This window comes from Meles meles, chromosome 8 (genome assembly GCF_922984935.1).
Source record: "Meles meles chromosome 8, mMelMel3.1 paternal haplotype, whole genome shotgun sequence".
Taxonomy (NCBI): Eukaryota; Metazoa; Chordata; class Mammalia; order Carnivora; family Mustelidae; genus Meles; species Meles meles.
The window spans coordinates 114048353-114066230 of NC_060073.1; the positions used below are offsets into that span (position 1 = coordinate 114048353).

The following is a 17878-nucleotide window of genomic DNA, read 5'->3' on the forward strand; positions in this document are numbered from 1 at the left end:
GTGATTTACATGGCCCTCAAGAAAAACCTGTCCTATTTCACATTTCATTACCTCTACTTTACCTTAAAATGAAGATAAACATATCCTTATTTAAAATAAAGTTTCCAAAAGTCAGGCTATAAAATTAAGTCACTAGAAAATTCAGTAGCCAGGGCACTTGGGTGGCTCAGCCCATTGAGCATCTGACTCTTGATATCAGCTTGGGTCTTGATCTCAGGGTTTTGAGTTCAAGCTCCATGTTGAGCTCCACAGTGGTCATGGAGCCTACTTTAAAAAAAAGAAAAGAAAAGAAAATTCAGTAGCCAACAGATGTTTTAAATATTGAGGATGAATAAAAGTAGGAAATGAAGGGGGAAAGTCAAAATATTGTTGATACAATAATGATTTAGCATGTGAAAGAATAAACATCAAGCCAAAAGCTTTTAGCTTTCTACTGTCAATTTAAGTCTTCAGGAAACCACATGCATAAAAATTTCAAATAGGGAAGGAAAGAAAATATATATTTATAAACCAACTCAGTATGTAGATTTAACTTTCAAATCACACAATAACTATTCCTTTGGAATTGGAATGAAGCTTGAATTATAATTAAAGAATTAAGAATGGAAACAAGAAAAAGAAAAAGCACCTGTAGGAAGACCAAAAGGCATATATACCAACTCTACTTGAACTACTCAACATTTAAGGTTATCCCACCATCGCTCCACTTCATGGTACCAAAAATTTAGGGAGTACAGTAATCCTGACTCCTAGGTCTTAAAGAGCTCTCCCTTCTGTTTAATTCAACTAAGCATTATATAAGACCCTTGCACACCAAGGTTATGGCAATCTCAGTAGTAATCTCACTTAGTACAGAATAAACAGATTAAGACATTCACGGAAGTATATTATGAAACACCAAAAAGAAAGAACTAGTGAAACAGAAAACTGGAATCCAAATGTCAGTTAGAGGAAGAAGTAAAGGCAGGCTTCAAGGAAAGGGATTGCATTGGACCGGCCAGGTACAAATTCCAGTTAGGCCACATTGCTAACTGTGCTAGGCAAGCAACTGAACCTTTCGGAGTCTCTTTCTTAACCTACAAAATGGGCGTAATACTGCACAAGACTGTGATGAGTTTACTAAATGATATACAATAATCAAAGTGCATGGCAGATTACAGAAAGTGAATATTCATCACTTCCTGATACTTCTTTTATAAAAACTGAGTTGTCTGCAAGAAACTTTGGGAAATAAGCTACCATAGTTCATTCCCATTTTAAATCAAATAATTTTAGTGATAAAAAAACAGCTACACCAGCACTCTCCTGCAATGGTTCATCAGTATGTCCCAATCATCCCCCAAACAAGGGCATTACTTCTTCTAAAGCTCATTTTTAAATCAACAGTCTTTAAATACAAGCAAAATCCATAACCTAATATCTTCTACATAGTATCTTCTAGAAATATACTGCACAGTATTAATATCCACAAGAATATTGCCAGGTAACTGGACAGAGAACTCCTCATCCAGAAAGTTAACATAATAATTTCATTTAATGATTCCACATGAAAAAAATATCTACTGTTAATACAACTTTTAGTTCTATTTATAAGCAATCAGTCCATTTCTACAAAGCATAGTGTTTGTCATATAGCCTGGTTATGTCAAATTACATAAATTTAATATAAAATCCATAAATATTTGGCTATGATGTCAACCAGGCCTGAGATATTAGCATAGGGTTTAGCACTCCAGATCAATGCATGACACTGAGAATGTGAGAAATGCTCTATCCACTATGATATAATCATAAAAGCAAATTTGTTTTCTGATATAACACCTCGAGGAAATGAAATGTATCACTGGCCCTGATACAGACAAAGGCCTTATTTTCCTCAGCAACTACGTCAGACACTGCCTGGCCATGGTAACTATCATCCCCTTATCTGTATGTTCCTATTATACTTTATCAAGTGGCAATCAAAGCTAATGTTAACTATGTCCTATGGACGCAACTAGCACAGTTGCGTCCATAGGACATTTCTATTTCTAATCACAATACTTCCAAGTAGACACTGTTACTGGACCCATTTTACAAACACAGACACTAAGGCTCAGAAAGGCTAACTACTGAACATCATACCAAAAACAGCTCCCCATACTAAACATAGACTTTCCTGTGGTCATGGTTTTTCTCACTCTGTACTCTGTGCTAAGGGTACTTACCCCACCTCCTATTAACACCTACCCATTCTTTAAGATAAAACTGCTGGCCATATTCTCTCCCAGGTGCCAGTATTAGAGTTTTAAACCATTTGGTTGTATGAATGAATAAATGAAGAGAAAGCTCGAATTCTCTACTGAAATTTTGGTTTAAAAACTAGTTACATTAACTCAAGTATAAGCCTCTAAAACTCACTCAGTCCCTAGCACAATTCCTGGCACTCAGTAGGTACTCAGTAATTCTACTTCTGGAAGGAGGAGAAAAAGACAAGCAAGAAGGAGGAGGAAGGAGGAAAGAGAAAAGATACAGAGACAACAGGCAGAAAAACTTCAGCTCCCATATATCAGAATCTTGATTCAGAATCTTAGAATACTTTTATAAGAGAATACTTATAAATAACAGTAACGTTAGCTAATCTATGCTTTACCACCCAGGGAGTCCTTGCAATACCAAGAATTTTCATGCAAAAATGCTAAGACTCCAAGTAAACAGAGTATAGATTCTACTCTAAACAAAAAATTAGCTATGAATATCATTCAAATCTTAAGGCTGACCTAGGTTTACTCTTCTGATGGCCTTAAAAGGACAAGCACTAATGTCAGTCTCATCTCTAAACAATTATAAAATGAGAAAGACAAAAGTATATGCTTAGAGATTTCATTCTTCTATTTAAGAAAATGTTTTAAAATCATTTTCAAATTCATTGTTTTAATTATATATTCATATTCTTCTCTAACACTGTTTCTTTGGAGGTCAACTTTCTAGCCAGCAGCCAATAAAACTAGCCAAAACACAAGTTTCTTCCCTATTACAGGAGGTCACCCAACCTTAGTGCCCTGGTGTGTGATCACGCCAGCTGGGCTCTCTCCTTCCGATATCTATCACTGCTCTGTCACTCACGATTCGATCTTCAGTGCTAAGAAATCTGTTTCTCTGCCGATGCCTTGATCCTGTCAAACAGAAAAGGACTATGACAGAGTGGTCTTCTAGAAGACATTGCTTGCACCAGACACTCGATACCTCACCTCTCCATTCCATGCCCAGGTCTAGAGAGGTAAACACATGAATTCTGTATTCCACGTGTGCGCACACAATGGGCAGCACGAAGTTACTTCAAGTGCTGCCAATTACACCGACATCATCCATTTAGAGCAAGTAAACTAAGTACAAATTATGGTCGGCAACAGGACAGAGTAGAAGGAGAACTGTGATTTGGCATCAGAGATAGAACACTGACTCCATCACTGTGACTTTGGAAAAGTCATTTAAAAGGCTTTGTGAAATTTAAATATCATCATCTGCCTTTCCTGTCATGAGGACAAAATGAGAACTCGTAAGAATTTGGTATATGATAAAACACCAAGTACATGATTTTACAATGACAATGACAGGATTATTAAACAAATTCCATGTCATCTGTAATCCAGTGTGTCTCCACTGGCTCCAAACTTTAAAAAAATTCAACAAATCTCCTCCCTTTTCTAAGAAAGCAAGAAAGTAAAGATAATCGAGACAAAGAATAGCCTGTGATATAAGTAATGCAACCAGTTCTCTTGTGTGTCTGGTACATTGTCCCCAAAACCAATTCTGAAACAGAAGCAACAAAAATATTTGAACAAAAACAGCAGTATGTGAAAAAGACTTAGTCTCCCAAGGAGAATACATTCATTTATGTGTAAATAATAATATTATTTCCATTTTGAGTATAGTTTGGTTTTCTCTACTTTCTCAGGTCTATCCTTAAAAAGAGGTAATAAAGGAAGAAAACAGCCTCCAGTGAGTACAATACTAAAATATAAAATGCATGAACAAAGGCTAAAATGGAAAGCTGATGGTGACTGCAGATGCAAAAATCACACTCAAAACCAAATGTCTTAAAAACATGATTAAGAACAAAAAGCTAATGATAATCTGAGCACAAGTAAACACTGACTTTGAAAGCCCGAAGGCACATAGTAAGTAAAGCTGGCAAGACTGAGGGTGGGGGGTTAAAGGCAGTAAGCCTTTCTATTTCTATTTCAGCCAAAGAACCAATAATTTCAACTCTGGCTGTGTACAGGACTAGGGAATGTGCAGGAAGAAAGAGAAAAACATTCCTTTATCAGCACCTAAAAATCCATGCTGTTCCAAACTATTCCTCACATTTAACGCACAGGTCATATACTTTCAGCTTATTACATCTAAATAAAATCATGTAGATATTTTAAAGACAAAATTTTTTATAGTATACCATGCAAATGTATTCTTAATTAGAACGTTACATCATCACTATTAGATACTTTCACCTACTATCTAAGTTCCAAAGGTTGGCCTCCACAGGTATATAATTTAATGAGTGAAAAAAAGGAAGTTATTTATGCGCATGTTTATAGAAAATTAAACAATACCTCTTCAGTCATTTTTAGTTAATCAGATAAATCTTACATATTTTCAAAATCTTAGACAGTTTTAAAAAACAGGTTTCCAAAAATAAACCCCACATGAATGAATTATATATAATTCACAGCAAATAAAACTATCAAAGTAAAATAAGAAATTCAGTCATTGACTCATACATGAGACATTTTTGAAATTCAACGGAAGCTAGACACCATATCAGTAAGATATTAATTTAAGGAATTCAGAATCCAGTAAGGGAGGCAGGCCAACACACAATTCTGTGTGACAAGGGATATAAAAAAAAAGTTTAAAAAGCCAGAGACAGTAACTAATGTTAATGACATTTTGGAGATCAACAGAAAAAAAATCAGTACCCTAGCAAGAGAAAAGCAGGGAAAAACAGAAGTAATACACATATACAGAGACTATACAACTGAAATAAATGAATAATGTGTAATAACAGAATCAAAGAAAGGTAAGTTCAAATGGTAACACATTACTCACTAATATTTTTTCAAAATAATAAAAGCATGTTAATACTCAGTGTTAGAGCAAGTAAATGGGCAGTGGCAGACAAAGGCCAGTGAGACAATGACTGTGACTTCTCTGTAGGATAGTTTGGCAAAATCTATCAAAACCTTTTAAAATATGTCACGGTCCCAAAGTTCTTAGAAGAAATTAAGCCAATATCCCTCATGAAGACAGAAATAAAGATCCTTAACAAAAAATTAGCAAACAAAATTCTGCCATAGATAAAATACATCATGACTAAGTTTATCATAGGAATTTAAGGTTGGTTCAACACTAAAAAATTAAAAAAAAAAATGTATCAACAGAACTATATGTTCACCTTAATTGTTAAAATAAAAAAGGATCTGACAGGGGCGCCTGGGTGGCTCAGTGGATTAAGCCGCTGCCTTCGGCTCAGGTCATGATCTCAGGGTCCTGGGATCGAGCCCCGCATCGGGCTCTCTGCTCCGCGGGGAGCCTGCTTCCTCCTCTCTCTCTGCCTGCCTCTCTGCCTGCTTGTGATCTCTCTCTCTGTCAAATAAATAAATAAAATCTTTAAAAAAAAAAAAAAAGGATCTGACAAAATTTTAACCATTTATTTTAATAAACACATCAATCCGGCTAGTAATAGAATGGAACTTTCCCACCCTGTTAAAAGCATTTACAAAAACACCTATAGCTAACATCAGATGTAAAAGACTCAATGTTTTCCCTCTCCCAGATCAGGCACAGAACAACGATGGCCACTCCCACCACTGCCTTTTCAACATACAGTATAATTAAGAAAATTAAATAGAAGACACACAGACTGGAAAAAAGAAACAAAACCATCTTTCTTCAAAAACCCATGACCATCTACAGAGAAAATACCAAAGATCTCCAAAAATAAAGCCACTAGAATATGTCAGTTTAGAATGACGGGCATATAAAAATAAACAGTATTTATATATACCAGCAACAAAGAATTATAAAATTATATTTTAAAAGTATAATTTATAATAGCATTGAAAACTATGAAATAGTAAGAGATGAATCTAACAAAAAATGTGCAAGATAGGCATACTTAAAATTATAAAACCATGCTGCAAGATTCTAAGGCCTAACTACATAAAATATGCCATATTCCATGTTGAGTCAGAAGACTCAAAATGTCAATACTCCCCAAATAGATTTATAGATTTCAATGCAATCTCAATGAAAATACCATCAGATTTTTTTGCACCAATTAACCAACTGACTTAAAAACTTATATGGAAATGCAGTGGTCCAAAAAGAACCAAAACAATTTTTTTTAAATATCAAGTTGGAAGAATTATACTACCTAATTTGCGATTTCGAAATGAGTCAAAGAGACCTACACATACAAGGTCAACCGTGGACAAAGGATCAAGGTTACTGAATGAAGAAAGCACTACTTAACAAAGGCACTGGTTCAACTAGACATCCATCAAAAAAAAAAAAAAGAAGAAGAAGAAGAAACCTTAACTCTTCCCTCACACCATACACAAATATTAAGCAAAAATAAACCCTAGCCTTAAATTTAAGTACTAAAACTGTAAAAGTTCTCAAGGAAAACACAGGAGAAATCTTTGTGGCCTTAGGTTAGCCACAGATTATCAGATACCATAGAAAGTGTATCAATTCTGTAAGAAAAAGTGACAAATCACACTTCAAAAATGGGATCAGTATCCCTGTTCTTGATCAATCAAATCAGAATACCTAGGCTCAAATTCCAACTATGCCAATAACAAGCTGTGTCCCTCACTATCTTCCTCTCTGTGTCTTAGTTGCTTTTTCTTTCTACCTATATAATGAGACAGTACCTACCTCACAGGAGGTTATTCAAAAACCAATTGAGATAATGTTTAGAAAATGCCTGATTACATATTAAGCACTCGATAATGATGCTTGTTAACTTTCCAAGATTTTTATTTAGTTACTTGAACACCTATCCAAGTTTCTAAGTTCAAAATTTAGTATCCTAAGATTACTCAGAATTTTTTTTTTTTAAGATTTTATTTATTTATTTGACAGACAGAGACGACAAGTCTCTTGGCTCACCGCCAAGCAGAGAGTCCAATGCCGGGCTTGATCCCAGGACCCTGAGATCATGACCCGAGCCAAAGGCAGAGGCTTAACCCACTAAGCCACCCAGGTGCCCCAGATTACTCAGAATTGTATTAAACACTATATAAAAAATAAGAGCTCAGCCTAATCTTCAATTCACTTTAAAGAAATGATTAGGAACAAAGGTATATAAAACAGGAAGAGACCTAAGGAAGGGGAGGAGAAACAGGTTTACTGTGTACCTATAAGTACTCCGGAAAACAGGTGCTTTATCTAAATTATCCCTTTTATTTCTCCTGGCAGGTAGCTATGGAGAAACAAAGGATCTACATGAAACTTTAAGAAACCTCCGTAAGTGGCCTTTACAAAGGAGTGCTGGCTTTGTATTTAAGTTATTGGGTTGAAATATAAAAGCAAATGTCTCATTAAAAGTAAAATTCATGCTTAGGGAGATTATATTGTTATAAGGAACATTTATAATGACTTAAATCAGAAAGCAGTATGTTAAAAATCACAGTAAAGGATCCTCATACCATAAACCATAGAACCCCATCAACTGCCCTCCTTAACACTATAACCATGACTCTGGCTACTTTTAAAACATGCCTCAGAAGAATAGCAAAGGAGAAGATTAAATCTGTGAGCCTTCTTAGAGTTCTCAAAGTTATGAACAATGAGAATTCTCAGTCACCTATTCCACCATTAAACATGGAGAAGGAGGGGCGAGTTCACTGCAAAGTAAGTCATCTACAAATTTCTCCTAGTCTTTATTTCCCCCACATTTCCACAAAGGCCACAAAAGCAGCACAGGGTAACAAATGGCAGGGAATAAGAGAAGACCCCCCACTGGGAGTAAACTTACCTGTAGTGCTTTGTTATCTTGAAGGTCCAACCCAAATACATTGTGCCGCTTCACTGTAAAGAAATCAGCATCCTGTCCATCCTCCTCGTCGTCCCTGTCCAAGAACTGCCCAGGGGCTTCCTTGGCCTCCCCAGTACTAGGGACAGATGGAGGCTGAGACTCTTTTGCTTTTGCCAGTTTCTCTTCTGTTTCTTCCTCATCTTCCTTCTCTTCCTCCTCTTCATCACTAATCTCATTAGTCAGTGTGTAGTCTGTCCCTTTTGGTGTTTTCCCACCTTTCTGAAGGATGGACATTTTCTCATTAAAGTAGGCTCTAAATTCTTCCACTTCATCATTCCTGAGGGAGGAAGCCCTTGGCTCAATTACTTTATTATCTGGGCTCATCACCAGTTCCTTGGTGGGTTGTTTCTGCATTTTCTGAAGAAATCTCACCCGTGGTGCCACAGCAAGACCAAGAGACCTTAAATATGAGCAAATGAAAATAGTTACTTCAGTACATTAATGGTGTGCTTATGGTATTATGCAAGTTTCTCAAGAGTGGAAATCTATTTTGGGAGGTGTTTTTTTTTTTTTAAGATTTTATTTATTTATTTGACAGAGAGAGAGAGAGAGACCACTGGTAGGCAAAGAGGCAGGCGGGTGGGGGGGGGAATTAGGCCCCCCACTGAGCAGAGAGCCCAATGTGGGGCTCTATCCCAGGACCCTGGCCTGAGCCGAAGGCAGAGGCTTAACCTACTGAGCCACCCCCGGCGCCCCTGGGAGCTTTTTTTTTTTTCTTTTTTTTTTTTTTTTAAAGAAAATACTCCTGTGAGGTACAACTCAATCTTGAAAGGTCAGATGATCCAAAAGGCAAGCCAAAAAATACAGAACACCTGTCAGAAAACATTGGAAATACCCCATTTTTCATTAAGAGGATAACAAGGTATAAAATAAAGAGCACGAGACCAGCAACAAGGGAACAGCTCAGGTACTAAATCTGCCTATGTCCAGCTTATCTCTCTCAGCCTCAGCTGCCACAAAAATGGGGTAACAGCATCTATCAGGCCCATCTCACACCTGTTGTAAAAACCTGACTTGCTAAGCAAAAACACTTAGTGAAATGTAAATACTAAAGCTGAAAGAGACATGGACATGGAAAAAGACATGAATGGACAGAACAGTTCTCTGCAAAAAATAAAAGCGAGTTATCACTCCTATTAAAAAAAAGATTTCTAGGGGTGAGGAGTCAAGATGGCGGAGAAGTAGCAGGCTGAGACTACATCAGGTAGCAGGAGATCAGCTCGATAGCTTATCTAAACATTGCAAACACCTACAAATCCAACGGGAGATCGAAGAGAAGAAGAACAGCAACTCTAGAATCAGAAAATCAACCACTTTCTGAAAGGTAGGACTGGCGGAGAAGTGAATCTAAAACGACGGGAAGATAGACCGCGGTGGGAGGGGCCGACACCCGGCAAGCGGCGGAGCAACGGAGCACAAAATCAGGACTTTTAAAAGTCTGTTCCACTGAGGGACATTGCTCCAGAGGCTAAACCAGGGTGAAGCCCACGCGGGGTCAGCGTGGCCCCAGGTCCCGCAGGGTCACAGAAGGATCGGGGGTGTCGGAGTGTCGCAGAGCTCGCAGGTATTAGAACGGAGAAGCCGGCTGCAGAGACAGAGCCGAGGACTGAACTCTCAGCTCGGGGTTACCTTGAACCGGTCGCAGGCTGGGTGAGCTCGGAGCGCGGCTAGAGGCTGGGGATACGGGAGTGATTGGGTGCTGTCCTCTGGGGGCGCACTGAGGAGTGGGGCCCCAGGCTCTCGGCTCCTCCGGGCCGGAGACTGGGAGGCCGCCATTTTCATTCCCGTCCTCCAGAACTCTACGGAAAGCGTTCAGGGAACAGAAGCTCCCAAAAGCAAACTCGAGCCGATTACTTAGTCCGGCCGCCAGTAAGGGCGGTGCAATCCCGCCTCGGGCAAAACACTTGAGAGTCACTACAACAGGCCCCTCCCCCAGAAGATCAACAAAATATCCAGCCAGGGCGAAGTTCATCTATCAAGGAAAGTAGGTTCAATTCCTAAGACAGCAGAGTAATTCCAGAGGAGGAGAAAGCAAAGCACGGAACTCATGGCTTTCTCCCCGTGATTCTTTAGTCCTGCGGCTACTTCAATTTTTTTTTCTTTTTTCTTTTTTCAATTTTTTTTCTTTTGTCTTCTTCTGCTAAATTTTTTAAAACTTTTACCCTTTTCTTTTTTAACGTTTTTTGACTAGTTTATCTAAATATATATATTTTTTCTTTATTTGTTTTATTTTTTAAATTTTTTTCTTTTTTTTTCGGAACCTCTTTTTATCCCCTTTCTCCCCCCCACAATTTGGGGTCTCTTCTCATTTGGTTACAGCATATTTTTCTGGGGTCTTTGCCACCCTTTTAGTATTTTATTTGCTCCTTCATATCCTCTTATCTGGACAAAATGACAAGGTGGAAAAAATCACCACAAACAAAAGAACAAGAGACAGTACCGAAGGCTAGGGACCTAATCAACACAGACATTGGAAATATGTCAGATCAAGAGTTCAGAATGACGATTCTGAACATTCTAGCCGGGCTCGAAAAAGGCATGGAAGATATTAGAGAAACCTTCTCTGGAGATATTAAAGCCCTTTCTGGAGAAATTAAAGAACTAAAATCTAACCAGGTTGAAATCAAAAAAGCTATTAATGAGGTGCAATCAAAAATGGAGGCTCTCACTGCTAGGATCAATGAGGCAGAAGAAAGAATTAGTGATATAGAAGACCAAATGACAGAGAATAAAGAAGCCGAACAAAAGAGGGACAAACAGCTACTGGACCATGAGGGGAGAATTCGAGAGATAAGTGACACCATAAGACGAAACAACATTAGAATAATTGGGATTCCAGAAGAAGAAGAAACAGAGAGGGGAGCAGAAGGTCTATTGGAGAGAATTATTGGAGAGAATTTCCCTAATATGGCAAAGGGAACAAGCATCAAAATCCAGGAGATGCAGAGAACCCCCCTCAAAGTCAACAAGAATAGGTCCACACCCCATCACCTAATAGTAAAATTTACAAGTCTTAGTGACAAAGAGAAAATCCTGAAAGCAGCCCGGGAAAAGAAGTCTGTAACATACAATAGTAAAAATATTAGATTGGCAGCAGACTTATCCACAGAGACCTGGCAGGCCAGGAAGAGCTGGCATGATATATTCAGAGCACTAAACAAGAAAAACATGCAGCCAAGAATACTCTATCCAGCTAGGCTATCATTGAAAATAGAAGGAGAGATAAAAAGCTTCCAGGACAAACAAAAACTGAAAGAATTTGCAAACACCAAACCAGCTCTACAGGAAATATTGAAAGGGGTCCTCTAAGCAAAGAGAGAGCCTAAAAGTAGTAGATCAGAAAGGTACAGAGACAGTATACAGTAACAGTCACCTTACAGACTAATAATGGCATTAAATTCATATCTCTCAATAGTTACCCTGAATGTTAATGGGCAAAATGCCCCAATCAAAAGACACAGGGTATCAGAATGGATAAAAAAACAAAACCCATCAGTATGTTGCCTACAAGAAACTCATTTTAGACGCGAAGACACCTCCAGATTTAAAGTGAGGGGGTGGAAAACAATTTACCATGCTAATGGGCATCAGAAGAAAGCTGGGGTGGCAATCCTTATATCAGATCAATTCGATTTTAAGCCAAAGACTATAATAAGAGATGAGGAAGAACACTATATCCTACTCAAAGGGTCTGTCCAACAAGAAGATCTAACAATTTTCAATATCTATGCCCCTAACGTGGGAGCAGCCAACTATATCAACCAATTAATAACAAAATCAAAGAAACACATCAATAATAATACAATAATAGTAGGGGACTTTAACACTCCCCTCACTGAAATGGACAGATCATCCAAGCAAAAGATCAACAAGGAAATAAAGGCCTTAAATGACACACTGGACCAGATGGACATCACAGATATATTCAGAACATTTCATCCCAAAGCAACAGAATACACATTCTTCTCTGGTGCACATGGAACCTTCTCCAGAATAGATCACATCCTGGGTCACAAATCAGGTCTCAACCGGTATCAAAAGATTAGGATCATTCCCTGCATATTTTCAGACCACAATGCTCTGAAGCTAGAACTCAATCACAAGAGGAAATTTAGAAAGAACCCAAATACATGGAGACTAAACAGCATCCTTCTAAAGAATGAATGGGTCAACCAAGAAATTAAAGAAGAATTGAAAAAATTCATGGAAACAAATGATAAAGAAAACACAACGGTTCAAAATCTGTGGGACACAGCAAAGGCAGTCCTGAGAAAATAATATATAGCGGTACAAGCCTTTCTCAAGAAACAAGAAAGGTCTCAAGTACACAACCTAACCCTACGCGTAAAGGAGCTGGAGAAAGAACTAGAAAGAAACCCTAAACCCAGCAGGAGAAGAGAAATCATAAAGATCAGAGCAGAAATCAATGAAATAGAAACCAAAAAAACAATAGAAAAAAATCAATGAAACTAGGAGCTGGTTCTTTGAAAGAATCAACAAGATTGATAAACCCCTGGCCAGAATCATCAAAAAGAAAAGAGAAAGGACCCAAATAAATAAAATCATGAATGAAAGAGGAGAGATCACAACTAACACCAAAGAAATACAGACAATTATAAGAACATACTATGAGCAACTCTACGCCAACAAATTGGACAATCTGGAAGAAATGGATGCATTCCTAGAGACATATAAACTACCACAACTGAACCAGGAAGAAATAGAAAACCTGAACAGGCCCATAACCAGTAAGGAGATTGAAACAGTCATCAAAAATCTCCAAACAAACAAAAGCCCAGGGCCAGACGACTTCCCAGGGGAATTCTACCAAACATTTAAAGAAGAACTCATTCCAATTCTCCTGAAACTCTTCCAAAAAATAGAAATGGAAGGAAAACTTCCAAACTCATTTTATGAGGCCAGCATCACCTTGATCCCAAAACCAGACAAGGATCCCACCAAAAAAGAGAACTACAGACCAATATCCTTGATGAACACAGACGCAAAAATTCTCGCCAAAATACTAGCCAATAGGATTCAACAGTACATTAAAAGGATTATTCACCACGATCAAGTGGGATTTATTCCAGGGCTGCAGGGTTGGTTCAACATCCGCAAATCAATCAATGTGATAGAACACATTAATAAAAGAAAGAACAAGAACCATATGATACTCTCAATAGATGCTGAAAAAGCATTTGACAAAGTACAGCATCCCTTCCTGATCAAAACTCTTCAAAGTGTAGGGATAGAGGGCACATACCTCAATATTATCAAAGCCATCTATGAAAAACCCACCGCAAATATCATTCTCAATGGAGAAAAACTGAAAGCTTTTCCGCTAAGGTCAGGAACATGGCAGGGATGTCCATTATCACCACCGCTATTCAACATAGTACTAGAAGTCCTAGCCTCAGCAATCAGACAACAAAAAGAAATTAAAGGCATCCAAATTGGTAAAGAAGAAGTCAAACTATCACTCTTCGCAGATGATATGATACTATATGTGGAAAACCCAAAAGACTCCACTCCAAAACTGCTAGAACTTGTACAGGAATTCAGTAAAGTGTCAGGATATAAAATCAATGCACAGAAATCAGTTGCATTTCTGTACACCAACAACAAGACAGAAGAAAGAGAAATTAAGGAGTCAATCCCATTTACAATTCTACCCAAAACTATAAGATACCTAGGAATAAACCTAACCAAAGAGGCTAAGAATCTATACACAGAAAATTATAAAGTACTCATGAAAGAAATTGAGGAAGACACAAAGAAATGGAAAAATGTTCCATGCTCCTGGATTGGAAGAATAAATATTGTGAAAATGTCCATGCTACCTAAAGCAATCTACACATTTAATGCAATCCCTATCAAAATACCATCCATTTTTTTCAAAGAAATGGAACAAATAATCCTCAAATTTATATGGAACCAGAAAAGACCTCGAATAGCCAAAGGAATATTGAAAAACAAAGCCAAAGTGGGTGGCATCACAATTCCGGACTTCAAGCTCTATTACAAAGCTGTCATCATCAAGACAACATGGTACTGGCACAAAAACAGACACATAGATCAATGGAACAGAATAGAGAGCCCAGAAATCGACCCTCAACTCTATGGTCAACTAATCTTCGACAAAGCAGGAAAGAATGTCCAATGGAAAAAAGACAGCCTCTTCAATAAATGGTGCTGGGAAAATTGGACAGCCACATGCAGAAAAATGAAATTGGACCACTTCCTTACACCACACATGAAAATAGACTCCAAATGGATGAAGGACCTCAATGTGAGAAAGGAATCCATCAAAATCCTTGAGGAGAATGCAGGCAGCAACCTCTTCGACCTCAGCCGTAGCAACATCTTCCTAGGAACAACGGCAAAGGCAAGGGAAGCAAGGGCGAAAATGAACTATTGGGATTTCATCAAGATCAAAAGCTTTTGCACAGCAAAGGAAACAGTTAACAAAACCAAAAGACAACTGACAGAATGGGAGAAGATATTTGCAAACGACATATCAGATAAAGGGCTAGTATCCAAAATCTATAAGGAACTTAGCAAACTCAACACCCAAAGAACAAACAATCCAATCAAGAAATGGGCAGAGGACATGAACAGACATTTCTGCAAAGAAGACATCCAGATGGCCAACAGACACATGAAAAAGTGCTCCACGTCACTCGGCATCAGGGAAATACAAATCAAAACCACAATGAGATATCACCTCACACCAGTCAGAATGGCTAAAATTAACAAGTCAGGAAATGACAGATGCTGGCGAGGATGCGGAGAAAGGGGAACCCTCCTACACTGTTGGTGGGAATGCAAACTGGAGCAACCACTCTGGAAAACAGCATGGAGGTTCCTCAAAATGTTGAAAATAGAACTACCCTATGACCCAGCAATTGCACTACTGGGTATTTACCCTAAAGGTACATACATAGCGATCCGAAGGGGCACGTGTACCCGAATGTTTATAGCAGCAATGTCTACAATAGCCAAACTATGGAAAGAACCTAGATGTCCATCAACAGATGAATGGATAAAGAAGATGTGGTATATATACACAATGGAATACTATGCAGCCATCAAAAGAAATGAAATCTTGCCATTTGCGACGACGTGGATGGAACTAGAGCGTATCATGCTTAGTGAAATAAGTCAATCGGAGAAAGACAACTATCATATGATCTCCCTGATATGAGGACATGGAGAAGCAACATGGAGGGTTAGGGGGATAGGAGAAGAATAAATGAAACAAGATGGGATTGGGAGGGAGACAAACCATAAATGACTCTTAATCTCACAAAACAAACTGGGGGTTGCTGGGGGAGGTGGGATTGGGAGAGGGGGAGGGGGCTATGGACATTGGGGAGGGGAGGCGAACCATAAGAGACTATGGACTCTGAAAAGCAACCTGAGGGTTTTGAAGGGTCAGGGGTGGGAAGTTGGGGGAACAGGTGGTGGGTAATGAGGAGGGCACATTTTGCATGGAGCACTGGGTGTTGTGCAAAAACAATGAATACTGTTACGCTGAAAAAAATAAATAAAATGGAAAAAAAAAGATTTCTAAACAAGAGATTGAAGCAGAAAAGAAAAATTATTTTCTCTTTCTAAGATCAAGATTCACTTTATGATCAGGTCTTTCCCACCTCCTAAGTTCTGACTAACGGACTGGAAATAAACTCCTCAAGCCAGGCCTGCTATGATAGACAGCTAACATTACGACACGGACCCATGGCCTCTCTCCTGGGACAAGACTCAAGAAACAGAGATGTGCAGTGGTAAAAGGAGAGACTCAGAAATGGGACTCTCGCCCATAAGCTATATGACCGAAGGATGTTACTTAACTTCTATTCCTCAGTTCTCTTATTGGCAAAATGGCAGGATCACTATCAACACTGCAAGGCTGTTGCAGGAGTAAAATGAATTCACAGATGCCATGCATTTAAAATCCTGCCCAGCACACACGCAGCCACTACTGAGTCCTTGCCGTTAATACTGTTTATGGGGGCGGGGCGCCTGGGTGGCTCAGTGGGTTAAAGCCTCTGCCTTTCGCTCAGGTCATGATCCCAGGGTCCTGGGATCGAGCCCCGCATAGGGCTCTCTGCTTGGCAGGGAGCCTGCTTCCTCCTCTCTCTCTCTCTGCCTGCCTCTCTCCCTACTTGTGATCTCTATCTGTCAAATAAATAAATAAAATCTTTAAAAAAAAAAAAAATACTGTTTATGGGGGCCACAGGGTGGGATCACACACTCACATCCATCAGAGTGTTTCTCTCTCAGTGTATTATAGCTGTATTTATGGGTATCTCTCAGCCACTAAAATGTGGAGCTCCTTTAAGGCACGAGTACATACATCTATAATTTTAACATCTAGCACAATGAACTATACATATTAGCCATTCAAACATGTTTCTCTAGGAAAATCATTTTTAAAAACATTTATTATATCCTACATACCTAACACTGCTTTAGGTAACAATGGGCTCCTAAAGGAATGTATACATCAAGGAAATTACACATCTAAATAAACACAAAAATTAAACAACACCATATTAAACTGTACAAATTATCTAGGTTCAGAAGTCAACTTTCTGCCTTCCCTAAACATCACCAATAAAAAGCAAAGGTCTTCCAACTGTGAACAGATGAAATTTCCTGGCATTTATAGCAATAAAATGTCCCATAAATATGACCCTCCAGTGTTAAAGCCCCATGCCTTCTCCATTTGCTAGTATCTCAGTACGTCAACCAGAAAACCAGGATAGAACTTCTTCGTAGAGTACAAAAAAAGGGCCAATAAGCTAAACCATAAATGCACCTAACCTAAACCTATTCAGAAATGGTGAAATTAGTAACTGCTACATAAACAGGTAAGTGACAAAAACATGTTATATCCATGGAATGCAGTTTTCCACCAATTACTTACACAAGGAGTCAGGACCCTCACACTGTCATCTAGTAATTTGAATCATTCTAAAATGTTACAACTGACAAATTACCCGTTATACTCAACTCACAATCTAACATGAAGAGCAGGAAACAGCAGCTCTCCCAGATACAAGTTTTAATCAGACTCCATTAACAGGTAAAGGCATTCAAATTCCTGGAGAGTGGGACAAATATACAGACCTCGTCTTGAAAGTACGTATTTCATCACAGGCTGGGAAATCTTATGCTGACATTTAATATATGATTAACCTCAAGGGTGCTTCTATAGGATTTTGTCAATACTTTTCCCACAGGTAGAATCCCAGTGAAAAATGAGCATCCCTCCTTTATAGCTAAAAAGGTTAAGAAGTCCTTCAAATACTAAGCCAAAACAAAACCAAGAGTTCCTTTTTTATGTAATAGTAACCTCAGTTACTAAGCAGGGACATTTTGCCATGGTAACTCTGAGTACCTATAAGAAACACCAAGAGACAAAAAATATTCAGGCAATAAGCAAGCAGTTATGGGGATCAACCTAAAATAAGGGAAGAAATGACAAGACTTATTTCAAAAGCATAAAAAAAAGAACAGTCTACAGTGTTCCAGGCCCGCGTTCCAAAGAACAAGAGGACTGCAGACATTTAAAGATTTCCAACAATGCTCATCAATTGTTCTCCATCTCCTTTAAGACAAAGCTACAGGAAACTGCCAGTGTAACTTTCAGAAATTTTCACTTACAAGTAAGAAACAAGAAATTAACACTCAGCTATTTTCTAGTTTACATAATCTTTTTCTTTGCAGATCTTTAACAGGTTCTTCTAAAGTAAGGCAGAGCCATTTCAACGAAGCCTCTCAGAGAACCAG

General features: G+C 38.4%; 1 protein-coding gene across 1 annotated transcript in view; it reads right to left on the reverse strand.

Moving 5' to 3' along the window:
* DDX10 (DEAD-box helicase 10) overlaps positions 1–17878 on the reverse strand; it is a 280556-nt gene that overhangs the window by 214221 nt on the left and 48457 nt on the right. Inside the window, exon 13 of the mRNA XM_046017251.1 lies at positions 8024–8483. Within this exon, the coding sequence (XP_045873207.1) occupies positions 8024–8483 (460 nt within the window). The remainder of the gene's footprint in view (positions 1–8023; positions 8484–17878) is intronic.